The sequence below is a fragment of the Euwallacea similis genome, chromosome 1 (assembly GCF_039881205.1).
Source record: "Euwallacea similis isolate ESF13 chromosome 1, ESF131.1, whole genome shotgun sequence".
In the NCBI taxonomy this organism is placed as follows: Eukaryota; Metazoa; Arthropoda; class Insecta; order Coleoptera; family Curculionidae; genus Euwallacea; species Euwallacea similis.
The window spans coordinates 8,181,259-8,193,838 of record NC_089609.1 but is presented as its reverse complement, the minus strand read 5'-3'; the positions used below and the strand labels follow the sequence as shown (position 1 = coordinate 8,193,838).

Below are 12,580 nucleotides of genomic sequence, written 5' to 3'. Positions count from 1 at the left end.
CCTTCATAAGATTCCCATTATCGACATCAATATCGATAAATTTTTACTATGACAAACAAGGACTTCTATCGTCCAATAACTGTTTATCAGTCGTCACCTTTTTTATGAACATTATAACAACAAAAATATGTGTATCAATTTAATAAAATCGATATTTATTAAATATACAATTCACCCCTTAAATTATTCACACTGCCCTTTGCATTCTATTATTCATATTATTGTATTGTTAGCTTACTTGCTCGTAACTTTAGCCACCACTTTGGGGCTAATTTCATAAACTTCCTATATGAAATTCGTAACATCAGTTCTCTAGATACTAAAAAAGTTTTTACTTCGTCACTGATCGAAACCAACACTTCCTTCGTCGATCCTCGTCCTCGATATTCTTCAATACCTCCTATACATGCAACACTTCATACATGGATGAAAGTAAAAGACTTAGAAAAACAAAGACAAACCAAAGCCCTTCACACCACACATGACTTCCTCTTTGTGGTCATACCGACCTTTGAGTCAAATTTAATCAAAGCTACTTTTACAGCCCTTGGAGATCCATTAATCAAGGGCCTCACAGAAGTGGCCAATAAACGCCCTGAAGATCCTATTGCATATTTAGCCACCTACTTATATAACTTTGCACACAACCGAGATGGTTCTAAATCTAAAGGGAAAATACAGGTTAGATCAAAGGGACTCAACTTAGCTGAAGGAAGATAATACATACTGTATGTTTCTTCAAGGAAGGCCAGCGTTTCCAACAATGGACACATGGACCAGAAACTGGAAATCAATCAGTACCAACAACCATTGAAGTAGTTACGGTAGAACCCGACGAGAATGAGGCGGAAATAGATTCTGCCTTCAATAACACCACTAGGGTAATAATTAATCTTGTTTTACACGGTTCTGTAATGACAAGATTTTTGCATATCTTTAGGATGAGCACGGACAAAGCATGCTGCACTTTGCAGCAGCTAGAGCTCACGGTCGCAATGCCTTATTTCAATTGCTATTAGAAACTGAAATCAACATAGCTTTCAGGGATGAATTATACAGAACTACAAGAGATATCAGTATTCAAGCCAACATTCCAGAAAATACAGTAGAAATTGATCGATACGTGCTGCACATTGCCACGAATGGTAAGTGAATTAAGAAAGTTAGGTATCTAGAAAGCATTAAGCACGCCTGGTATACTGAAAAATACGCAACGGAGTGTTTTATAAGGGGCAAGAGCTTTAATAATACATTACCATACGCCATGGTAAAATCCATATTACACGAAAGACGAGAGCTTACGATACGGCTTCAGACGAGGTCATTAGCATCGTCAAGGAAAGTGACATGTTTGCATTACTAAGTTCGATCACATCAAAAGAATAAAAAGTGATGGACTGTGTGATTATTAAACTTATTAAAATCTTAATGATTTTGTCATTCGCGAGAAATAATTTCTTTGTTGATATTCCGAAATCCTGGAGCAACATGAGCAGTGTGTCCCAATAACAATGGTACAAATACAGTTAGGTGCAGAACTGAGTCAATACTTATAAAATTCGTATTAATGGTGGCATAAACAAAATATCTAACAAGTATTCAAAGGAAGGCTTTTATTTTCAAAAAGTACATTAACATTAACATTAAAACCATACAAAACATTTGCCGAAAATAAATGGGGTACATCAAATAATCCTAAATAACATTGGTTCAGTTTTGCTCCACTAATATTAACATTGAACACTTTGGTCGACATTGACACTAATATTTGGTCCAGAGACCTTTAGCTTTTTTAACAGCTAGTAGACGTCTTGGCATGCTTTTTGTTAGTGTTTCACAGAAATCAGGTGGAATTTGGTCCCATACTTCTTCTATTCTCTCCCATAAAACTTTAAGTGAAGATGGTGGCGAATCGTAGTCGTCGACCAGATGATATTTCACGTAAGCCCATAGATTCTCAATGGGATTTAGGTCGGGACTTTGTGCCGGCCACTGCAAAACCTGAAATTTTTGGGTACCCAACCATTCCTTCACAGATTTTGCGGTATGCTTGGGGTCGTTGTCTTGTTGGAAAATTACTTTGCTAGTGGGATAAGGCATATTATTAACAGTATCTATTAGGTGATCATTTAAAATGGCTTTATAGATGTGCTGGTTCATTATCCCATCTATTTTCTTCAATGGGCTAACCCCATATCCCGACATACAGCCCCAAGCTTTAATATTTCCTCCCCCATGTTTCACCGTCAGAATGAAATCTTTTAGTTTCATGGATTCTCCCTCTCGTTTCCAGCTCCAATGTCGACAATCTGTTGCATATCTGTTAACTTTAGTTTCATCAGACCAAATAACCTTCATCCAATCCTTCTCGGTCCATGCCTCATATCTTTTTACAAAATCTAGTCGTGCCCTAATATTCTTCTTAGAAAGTAGGGGTTTCTTCTTCTTCTCCACAGCAACAAGTTTGGATTGATGTAAAGCTCGTTGGACTGTCCATTTGCTCACCGATTTCCCAGTATCCCCTCGCAGCAACACGGCTGCTTTGGAGGCCGAAGAGGCTTCACCACTGCCCAAATATCTAATTACTCTTCTAGTATCTTGCACAGACATCTTTTTTGGTTGGCCACCTTTATTTATTTTTAAGGAAATTTTGCACTTATTTTTTACCCTTTGTACTGTGGATTGACTTATATTTAATTGAAATGCGATTTCCCGTGTGGATCTTCCATCAATCAGTGATTTTTCAATTAATTTTCTTTGAAACTTTGAAATCGGCTTCATTGTTTAAAGATTTTGAATTATGATGTTTATTAACGGAGGATATGCGATTAAATGGTTCGTACTCGTCTATATTAGCTGCACACTGCATTTTATGGCGAGTTTCTACTTGTTTGTCGACTAGTTTCTCGATCGTATCGTTTTTGTTCATGGCTGGAATTTGACGGTGCAAAACTGAACCAACGTTATTTAGGATTATTTGATGTACCCCATTTATTTTCGGCAAATGTTTTGTATGGTTTTAATGTTAATGTTAATGTACTTTTTGAAAATAAAAGCCTTCCTTTGAATACTTGTTAGATATTTTGTTTATGCCACCATTAATACGAATTTTATAAGTATTGACTCAGTTCTGCACCTAACTGTATATATTGAGTGCTAGAGAGTAAAAAAATATAACAATTTAGCCAATCTTGCCTTAAGGACAAGTTGCTTTTTTCATTTTACAGAGTATCAAGTTATTTTTTAATTCTATAAAATGGAAATAAATTCCGCAGTTTTTTTTTACGAATTTACGAATTTGAAATTGCTCCTAGGGGATTTTTGCTTGCGCTAAATTCATATAAAAAATCTGTTTCAACCTAGTTTAGAATGGCGTTACCTGTGCTTTCCTGAGGAGATTTATTACTAATTTACAAAATTAAAAAAATTATTTCGACACCCTTTTGAATTAAAATAAGCAGCTTTTGCATAAGGCAAGTCTAGCTGAATCACTCTATTTTTTTACCCCTTAACCCCTTAATACTCAGTTATACCATTATTTCTGGGGCATCCTGTATCTATCAACGTGACTCAACTGAACATTGCTACGTAATACTATTACACACGGTGCGCACCTTCATTACGCACACACTTATCTGTAATTGCTAATTTTCCGTTACAGGTGCTCTTTATATTATTTCCGATTTTCTGATCTAGAAGTAGAAAAAATCTCTTACACACGAATAATTAAAATATATTTGATTACAAGTGCACCAATATTATAACCAACTGGTGCCTTTGGGCGCCAAGAAGTGTTATAAATTTGCGAAAGGGTTAAACCATGTCAGGATGGAAATTTCCAGTACTATTTTCCTAGTAACCATCTACATGCATCATAAAAACCGTTATATACATGCTGCAACACGCTAGGAACGTCCATTATGATGCATGCATAATAAAAAATGCTTTACAGGAGACACCAACAAGTTAGTAGAATTGTTGTTGGATGGATATGATCATATAACTGACATAGTGGACGAAGATGATGCCCCAATAATAGATGTGGTGGTCAAGGCTAATCAGTCAGAAACTGTAACGTTTCTACAGTCTATTTTAACATTTGAGGTCAGTAAATTTGTTTGTCGTGCTGTTATTTTTCTTATGAGCCTGCGATAAAAAGGTTTTATCACACGCATTCACGAGCTCAAACTCACACTTTATAGCAAGGGTGCGGTAATGCATTTAATATCTCTGGATTAAGTTGAAATTAGAAAATAAAAAATCTTCTTGTGTCGAGATTATAACTGTGAAATCTATCGACAGTAATGAAACATTTTCCATCTCAGTATACAGAGTGTCTCAGAAAGAGGAGGTCAACGCTTAACCACATATTGCTTGGTTAAAAATTATCGATTCATGGTGATATACTTATATATGAAATTATCTCCTTTTGGAGATACAATTTTTCAAAGTCTCACTTTTTTTTATATTTTGCAGATGCATAGGTGGAAAACGATTATATGAATTGCAACGAAATTTGGTGTATAATCTTTCTGCTTCTTGGGACACATTCGACGGGGGTTATTATTCTACAACCATTAGGGGTAGTAGTCAATTGCTCGAAAGTTGAATGTTAAATACATCAGAAGTTTTTTATTTGCTCATGAAAACGGTTGTTTTTCTTTTATGAAATTCCAGGTCTATTACGCACCTTTTTTATGTCTTATTAAATTTTGATTTGGAACCTCAGTTATACGAAAAAACAGTGTCATTTTTTATTTTGATTTCTGGAAAACAAGCTGCAATGAATGTGATGCCACTGTTGTGTAATTGACAGGAACGTCGTCACTAGCTCAGCTCATTGTTGACGATGTCAGTGAATGAATGAGGTAGGTGATTTTTAACCAAGCAATATGTGGTTAAGCGTTGACTCTCTGGGACCTTCTGGGATACCCTGCATAATATGTATACCCTGTTTAATAACATTACTAAACATTTTACCCACACCATAGTATTTTTTTTGAACTTATAGAGGACAACAAAATTCACTCACATGTTCTCGTAAGAAAAAAATGTATGTACTTAACACGTGTGAAAGTGTGCCGTATTCGATTACTATCAACATTGTCACTTATGAAACTTATTAGGTAACTCATTGAAATATTTATTTACTTTGTTTAGGAAAAACGTGAACGAGTTCATCACTCAATTAGACAAGGGTCGATAGCCGACGTTATGATCTTGCTAGCAGATGAAAATGATACTGGAAGTGGGAAATTGCTGGCCATTGGAAAAAATACATATGGGAGATGTTCCTTGCATGTCGCTGTATTGTGCCAACAAGAAGAAATCGCTGATTACTTGGCAAATACTTTTAAGGACACTTTAAGGATTGGAGACAATGTAAGATTGTTTGTTTTTTATTTAGATTTAAAGAAAAGGGCTAAGGATTTAATTACAGAACAGTTTATTTTCCTTTTCTAACAATAGTTCACACTCAAGATGATATAATAGTGCGTGAGAGTTTAATCTCTCTTAGAATTAGTCACATCGGTAATGAACTGAAAATAGTGGTTTAAAAAGCAACTAAAAATAAATATGCAGGAGTCTCCACATTTTTTCCAAAAAAAACAATGTTCAAATTTAATGAATTTAACTTCATTTTTTGAAGTCGCCATACATAATGGTCTTCATATAATAGACTAAAATTTATTTGCACATCCCCAAACCATTTATATCGAAGGGTATCGATTTTAATATTGGTAAGAGAAAATTAGCCAAATCATAATATTTTTGCAAAAAGAATACCTATGCGAATGATATATAGCTCATTAATTGAGGACCTCCTTGTATAATGCGTGTTTCTCCTTTTTAGTTAGAAAGAACAGCTCTGCATTATGCCATGGGGGTGGAGAAAATGGAGTCTATCACACGAGTGTTGATTAAAGCCGGGGCCAAAAGAGTAATTAAGGACCTTAAAGGGAGGCAACCCACATACTATTTCCTGAACAAATCCGACATTCTTAGACTACAAGAAGAGGAGGAGACTATTTAACACGTAACTAAAACCGACGGACGCCTATAATAATAGAAGCACCAGAAATATTTATTTATTTATATATCTTGTGTTTGTGTTTAGATAATAGGGAAAAATTGTTATTAATTTAATATTTAGGTAGGTAATTTTTTAGTTGTTCTAACTTGTTTAGGGTTAACTGGTAAATTATGCTTTGAGGCTATACAGATTACAAACTGCGACAACAAAAACTTTCATTTTTCTGTCTGTTCTTTAAACGATCATTGTCTGATTTTTTATAATCAAAAACAGTTCGTGTGTAATTGAAAAGGTTTGCGTTTGGTTTGTATATGGGTTGCCACTGCTTTCTACCGTTTATGTATCAAATCCGCAGTGACTGAGAAACTTTTTAATGCCTGGACAGTAAAATGATCATTTTACACTTTAGTCGATAAAAGTGACACTTCACAACCTCTTTTGTAGCACTAAAAAGTTACCTTTTATGTCAACCGGAGGAAAAACATTTTAAGAGTTCTGCAACCCTTGTAAGAAAAAATATGACCCTTAACGTTTCAAACATGACCGTAAACAGTTAACCGTTATGCCCTTTTATGTTCATATACATATTCTTACCTAGATATTTACAACCTCTGTTTTAGACATATGTATGTAGGTAATTTGCACGAAATAACATTTTCACTGGAAAACATATTTTTATAGTAGAAATTTTGAAGACGTCCCATCTTTTGATATATTCTGATATCGTTGGGCTACAGACTTTTTATGTATACTTAAACAGAAATAGCCGAAATAAATAATAATTATATATATATTATAATCTGGGATACTAGAAATAATTTTTAAGTATCTATACGTATATATGTATTTTTAGAAAATAATGATAATAAATGTAATCAAAACACGACGGCATTTATTTTCACCTAAAAGTAATCCTGGGAAGATGCGTTAAAACATTGTCTTTTGCGATGATTTTTCTTTTGAACTTGTTGCGCTACCTACAAACTACGCGCAATATTAATCGCCCTTTAGGGACAGATTCCTGTTGTTGCATAATATTTAGTTTGGTTACTCATATCTAGATGGCGCCATAAAAAAATTACAGATAACTTTTTGTAAAAAGGCTTACTTTTTTTAGTAGTGTATAGATGGAGCCACTTTCGAAAATTTTTAATATACAGGTGAAAGTCAAACGGGTTTTATCCCCAAAACGTTAATTCTGTATGACTGAGTGTATAGCGAACAAAGTAATAGGCACAACTCACCCTCATACTACTCTTGTATCATTCATGCATTATAATGTACCGAAACAAGAAAAAGAATTATTAGGAGCTAAATATACCTCCTCACATTTCTGCATTCCTGATACAAAATATTTCATTTTCAGTAAAATGCTGCCTTGAACCAGCGTTTGAAAACCTTTCATATCAGGAATACAAAAATGCAAAGAGGTGTGTGTATTTAGCTTCTGACAATCCGATATTATTTCTGCATTCCTGATACGAAATGCTGAATTTCAAGCAAAATACTGCCGGATGTGGTATGAAAAACAAAAAAAAGTTTGTGAACAACTAAATCAAACATATGAAATTGATTAATCGCTATTTATGTCTTATTTTAATGTTAATAAATAAAAGTCGTAGTAGACGGTTTGAGATTTTATTTTTATTTCCAATTAAATTAATACAATGATTCGGCCGCGTTTGAGGATCGAGGTTTCTTAATTTTGTCTAAATTTTTCAACACAATATCATGCAGAGCGCAATATCGATTTCGTATTTCGCAAAGGACCAGCCAAAGACTCAAACACTCTTTCTCGTCAAGCTCTTCTACGGCTCTTCTGTAGTCCTCAATATGGGGATATTTGGCTACTTTTGATATTACCTTAGCTGTAACACACATAATAAGCAAATAAAACTTGAAACTTTTGAATTTGTTGTCATACCCCTCGAAATAAAATATCTGGAAATCTGATCAAAGAAAGCTGCTGCTTCAGATTCAACTGATTGAATCTCTGCTAAGGTATCCTCCTGAACAGATACTCCAAAATTGTTTCCATCTTCAATTTTTGGAATCATGAAAGAAATCCACATCTTCATCTAAAACATGAGTGTGACGCCACTTCACGCTATGACATTTTCTAGATCAACTTACCAAATTGGAGTCTTCAACAAGTTTTCGAATATGTGGTTTAACAACTTCGATCATCTCTACCAAATGCTTATTTGTGGGAACGCTCCCCGTTGGCAATATCATAACCTTGCTGCCTTCCTTGGAAATGCTGTTGTCAAATTTTGTTTTTTTTGCTGGAGGTAAGTCAGTGTGGCTATTTAAGAGTATAGGCTCAGGGACTACAATATTCAAATCCTGATGGACCTCATTGAATGGCCTGTTCTTGAACTGGCGCGTTTCCAATACAGTGTTAAGTTTAACTATTGTGTCTGGGAAACCTTTTATGACAAGTTCTTCAGCTTGTGCTTTAATGCTATCCATGTATTCCTGAACCTACAAAAAATATGTAAGAGGAACTTGATTGACAAATGAATAATTAACACTAATAAAGCTAAAATTTGTTAAATAAAAAAGAGTTTGTTGGGGGCTCTATAATAATATAGTAATTTTATCTACAACTGTGCAGTAATTAACATTTACCACATTGAATCTGACTGCATATGATCCTCAAATTCAGTATTTGGTTTAAGTTTAATTGTTCTTTTACATAGGAATCTGATTAAAAAAATTTGAGATTTTTGCAAAGATTCGAAAATGGTAAAAGAAATTTAATGGAGGCTTTAGGAGTCTAGACATATTGCAATATACTAGTATCTTTAGAAGATGCTTTAGAGCCTTTAGAAACCGCGGCAAAATTGGAATTTGTATAAATTCTAAATTGACAATGAAACAGTTTGATAGAGCATGCTGGAACATTTAAGTTTTGAATATTGGCCTCAATATTACAAAAGTGTTTGTTGAACCTTTAAAAGCGGGTTTGTAAGCAATTGGCACTTACCTGCTTTACAGTAGCCATATTTTGTGATATTTCTGGAAACACCTAGAACAGAAATCCCGAATCCCCTGAAATTTTCCTTAAACTTCCTTGTTAAGATTTCGGACCGAAAAACATAACCTTCAAACCGTCTTTAACGAAAATGCACCGCCTGTCAAATCGTTATTGTCCGGAGATGAAACAAATCCGTGTTTACATTCATTTTTAAATATTTATTGTTTAAATGATTATTTAAATCAAATTTTACACTAAATTTGAATGTTGCAATGTTGCTTGTCGGGCTATAATTCTGAGAAGTCGTTAAAAATAGAAGTACTACAGTAGGATTTTCCTACAAAAACATTAATCACGACCATGATCTATGAACAAATAATATGATAAGTTTACATACTGGATGTAACTTAAATTAATAAATAAATCAATAAAATGGACAGGAATGAATTAAAAGCGAGAAATTAACTGATGCGATCGTGAGCTTCAAAGATCTTGTGTGCTGAAAATACTTTTCTTTTCAAGTGAATGCGATTAAGAAGTGTTAGGTAATTCTTGTGTCAGCGCCTCCATTGACTGATACTACTGTGTTATGCTTCCAGTTTCACAAAATATCCAGTTTCATAAATATTGCAATCTTGAAAAATGCAGATATCCTAATAAAGTAAAGTAGAACAATGCATTGTTGCCGTTTACATTTCGTGACCTCACATTTAAATGAGGACACTGCCTATTGACATTGACAGATCCATAAGCAAAAAGAAGCAAAAGAGAAACAGGCACTTTATGAATGTAGCGTTTGGGGCACGTTTAAAATTTTGTTTGGTCGATTAAACGCGAAAATAACAAAATGAAGGTAGAAGAAGTAAAAAGTACTGTAAAAACTCAAAGAATTAGTGCTCACAGTCACATTAAAGGCCTGGGACTTGACGAAAATGGGTTCGCAATTGAACAAGCAGCCGGCTTGGTGGGTCAGGAACAGGCTAGAGAGGTTAGTTTTTTTTATCAACATTTGAGGGAGGAACACCATAAGCTATAAGATTTGGACTGAGCTTCTGATGCTTATTTAAAACACTGTGTTTGGTTTGATTTAATTAGACTTGGTGGAATAATTTTTGGGACCAGTTGAGTAACAAAAAAAATTTGAACTAAAACAAGCATTAAAAAATGAATCATTACTGAATTTTATCATAAAAGGTCGTGACGAAGAAATAGATGCTTTAACTTTTAACAGTAGGGCTAATTTAAGGAAAAACCAACAGAATGGAGTATTTGGCAACAAGCATCCAAGGATAGACCCCACATTGTAAAAAATGACAAAGATATGAGTGTAGTATTTGCTGCTTGCTCCAATATTCCTTACAGATGACATCACAAGTATTTAGTATTCATGAGGATGAAAAAACATTACCCACCTTCCTGTAAAAAAAATAAAGGTATAAACAGAATTTGTCATGGGCTCTTGATTTTCCTTCTGTCTATTAGAGCATACAACAACATTACATCCTCTGGAGCCACAGAACATTCCTAATACTAAAATTTCTAAAAAATTAACACAAAAAATATGTCAGACACTAGAGATGGAATAAAGAAGATTTAAAAAAATAGTATTACAAAACTTACCCACAATACCCTGAAAGGAATTTTGGGCAGAAGGCTTTCCATGAACTCTATTGGTTTCTCACCCTTACTAAAGCTTTGTACATTAAAACTGGTCTAACAAAAATGATACTTGGTATGATAAGAATGAGCACAAATACTTGTGTTATCAGGGTGTTAGTGAATCTGCAGCTTATTGAATGAATATCTAGCCTACAATAATTTGTGGTCCTTTTTATGTCCTTTTATTAAACTTAAAATTTCATCAACATTCTAAAAGAATAACTTAGTCTATTTCTAATCTTATCACATAAGGGAACCCCTACAATACTTTTTCTTTAATTGCATATCAATAGGCTTACAATATAAAATAACATAAATTACAGGCTGCAGGTGTTGTAGTTGACATGATCCGAAGTAAGAAAATGGCAGGGAGAGCTGTCTTACTTGCAGGTCCACCAGGGACAGGCAAAACAGCAATTGCCTTGGCCATAGCACAAGAATTAGGAAACAAGGTAGATATAGGAATGTCATGAAAAACTCTTAACTTTCTTTGGCATTGTTATTGTGCACAAAGTCAATTACTTTTAATTATTTGCAGGTGCCATTTTGTCCCATGGTTGGATCAGAAGTTTACAGCTCAGAAATAAAAAAAACTGAAGTACTAATGGAAAATTTTCGAAGAGCAATTGGTTTAAGAATCAGGGAAACAAAAGAAGTCTATGAAGGCGAAGTCAGTGAACTTACCCCAGTTGAAACAGAAAACTGTGCAGGTGGTAAGTATTTTTTAGCATTTGTTCTTTCATTATATTAATGCTTAATTCTTTCATCAGGTTATGGTAAAACTGTTAGTCATGTAATAATTGGACTGCGTACAGCAAAAGGCAGCAAACAATTAAAACTAGATCCCAGTATTTATGAGGCCCTACAGAAAGAAAAAGTTGAAGTTGGAGATGTAATTTATGTTGAAGCTACAAGTGGCGCAGTTAAACGCCAAGGCAGATCTGATGCCTACGCCACAGAATTTGATTTGGAAGCTGAAGAATATGTTCCTCTTCCTAAAGGAGATGTGCATAAAAAGAAAGAAGTAGTTCAGGTAATGAAATGTTTCATGTAACTAAATTTTCCAGCTCCAACGTTCTCTCTTAAATAGGATGTAACACTACATGATTTAGATGCTGCAAATGCCAAGCCTCAAGGAGGCCAGGACGTCCTGTCGATGATGGGACAACTTCTGAAACCAAAAAAGACTGAAATAACTGACAAATTGAGGAAAGAAATCAACAAAGTTGTTGACAAATATATAGACCAAGGCATTGCCGAACTTGTCCCTGGGGTTTTGTTTATTGATGAAGTTCATATGCTGGACATTGAAACCTTCACATATCTACACAAGGCATTGGAGAGCGCCATAGCCCCGATTGTTATTTTCGCCACGAACAGAGGCAGATGTCTCATCAAGGGTACTGATGACATCTATTCACCTCATGGGATTCCATTGGACTTGTTGGATAGATTGTTGATTATTAGAACTGTGCCGTATGATCGCCCGGATATGGAGCAAATTTTGAAACTTAGAGCGAAAACTGAAGTCTTGGAAATCGACGATGAAGCTTTGACGGCACTTGGAGAAGTTGGTGTTAAGGCCACGTTGAGGTTAGCAATAACTTAGGGTTACCAGAATTACATATAACATGATAAATTGGTTGTTTTTAGATTTGCTGTACAACTTCTAACTCCTGCGCACCTGACAGCTAAAATAAATGGAAGATCCAACATAACTCTGTCAGATGTTGAAGAAGTTGGGTCTTTGTTTTTAGACGCCAAGCAATCTGCAAGAATTTTATCCGATAATAAAGATAAATTTATGCAATAATTTTCTTTTTCCAGTGTTTTGTGTATGTATGTTTTGAGTTAAAAAATAAACTTGTTTCCATATTTTCTTTTCAATCTTATTTCTCCGGTCTATA

At 34.5% G+C, this 12,580-nt stretch overlaps 3 protein-coding genes across 4 annotated transcripts in view; 2 read left to right on the top strand and 1 right to left on the bottom strand.

Moving 5' to 3' along the window:
* The window catches only part of LOC136408648 (uncharacterized), a 37,156-nt gene extending 30,408 nt beyond the window's left edge, over window positions 1–6,748 (top strand). The window contains exons 18-23 of the mRNA XM_066389760.1: window positions 545–681; window positions 744–881; window positions 941–1,145; window positions 3,953–4,104; window positions 5,161–5,382; window positions 5,855–6,748. Of these exons, the coding sequence (XP_066245857.1) occupies window positions 545–681; window positions 744–881; window positions 941–1,145; window positions 3,953–4,104; window positions 5,161–5,382; window positions 5,855–6,034 (1,034 nt within the window). The 3' untranslated portion in view covers window positions 6,035–6,748. The remainder of the gene's footprint in view (window positions 1–544; window positions 682–743; window positions 882–940; window positions 1,146–3,952; window positions 4,105–5,160; window positions 5,383–5,854) is intronic.
* Window positions 6,749–7,658: 910 nt separating this feature from the next.
* On the bottom strand, window positions 7,659–9,185 carry REG (proteasome regulator gamma). Its single transcript, XM_066394502.1, has 4 exons — window positions 9,024–9,185; window positions 8,168–8,518; window positions 7,959–8,112; window positions 7,659–7,902 (listed from the first exon to the last, which is right to left on the bottom strand). The coding sequence occupies exons 1-4, from the start codon at window positions 9,039–9,041 to the stop codon at window positions 7,694–7,696; spliced, it is 732 nt and encodes a 243-aa protein (XP_066250599.1). The 5' UTR covers window positions 9,042–9,185; the 3' UTR covers window positions 7,659–7,693.
* Window positions 9,186–9,805: 620 nt separating this feature from the next.
* Window positions 9,806–12,543, top strand: pont (pontin). 2 transcript variants are annotated; one of them, XM_066392382.1, is made up of 6 exons: window positions 9,806–10,002; window positions 10,997–11,125; window positions 11,212–11,383; window positions 11,444–11,706; window positions 11,764–12,266; window positions 12,327–12,543. In XM_066392382.1, exons 1-6 carry the CDS (start codon window positions 9,862–9,864, stop codon window positions 12,484–12,486), a joined length of 1,368 nt encoding a protein of 455 aa, XP_066248479.1. In that variant the 5' UTR covers window positions 9,806–9,861; the 3' UTR covers window positions 12,487–12,543. The 2 variants fall into 2 exon arrangements, with proteins under 2 accessions (XP_066248479.1, XP_066248472.1); XM_066392375.1 differs by having other exon boundaries at window positions 11,212–11,386.
* Window positions 12,544–12,580: the final 37 nt, after the last annotated feature.

What these genes read in the sequence shown, in the direction of transcription:
- REG (XM_066394502.1), bottom strand. An exon ending in TTGTTGAAGACTCCAATTTG is followed by an intron (nt 8,113 to 8,167) that starts GTAAGTTGATCT and finishes CTCATGTTTTAG; the next exon opens with ATGAAGATGTGGATTTCTTT. An exon ending in CAGATATTTTATTTCGAGGG is followed by an intron (nt 7,903 to 7,958) that starts GTATGACAACAA and finishes TGTGTGTTACAG; the next exon opens with CTAAGGTAATATCAAAAGTA.
- pont (XM_066392375.1), top strand. Translation starts at nt 9,862, where the DNA reads ATGAAGGTAGAAGAAGTAAAAAGTACTGTAAAAACTCAAAGAATTAGT. An exon ending in AACAGAAAACTGTGCAGGTG is followed by an intron (nt 11,387 to 11,443) that starts GTAAGTATTTTT and finishes TTCTTTCATCAG; the next exon opens with GTTATGGTAAAACTGTTAGT. An exon ending in GGTGTTAAGGCCACGTTGAG is followed by an intron (nt 12,267 to 12,326) that starts GTTAGCAATAAC and finishes GGTTGTTTTTAG; the next exon opens with ATTTGCTGTACAACTTCTAA.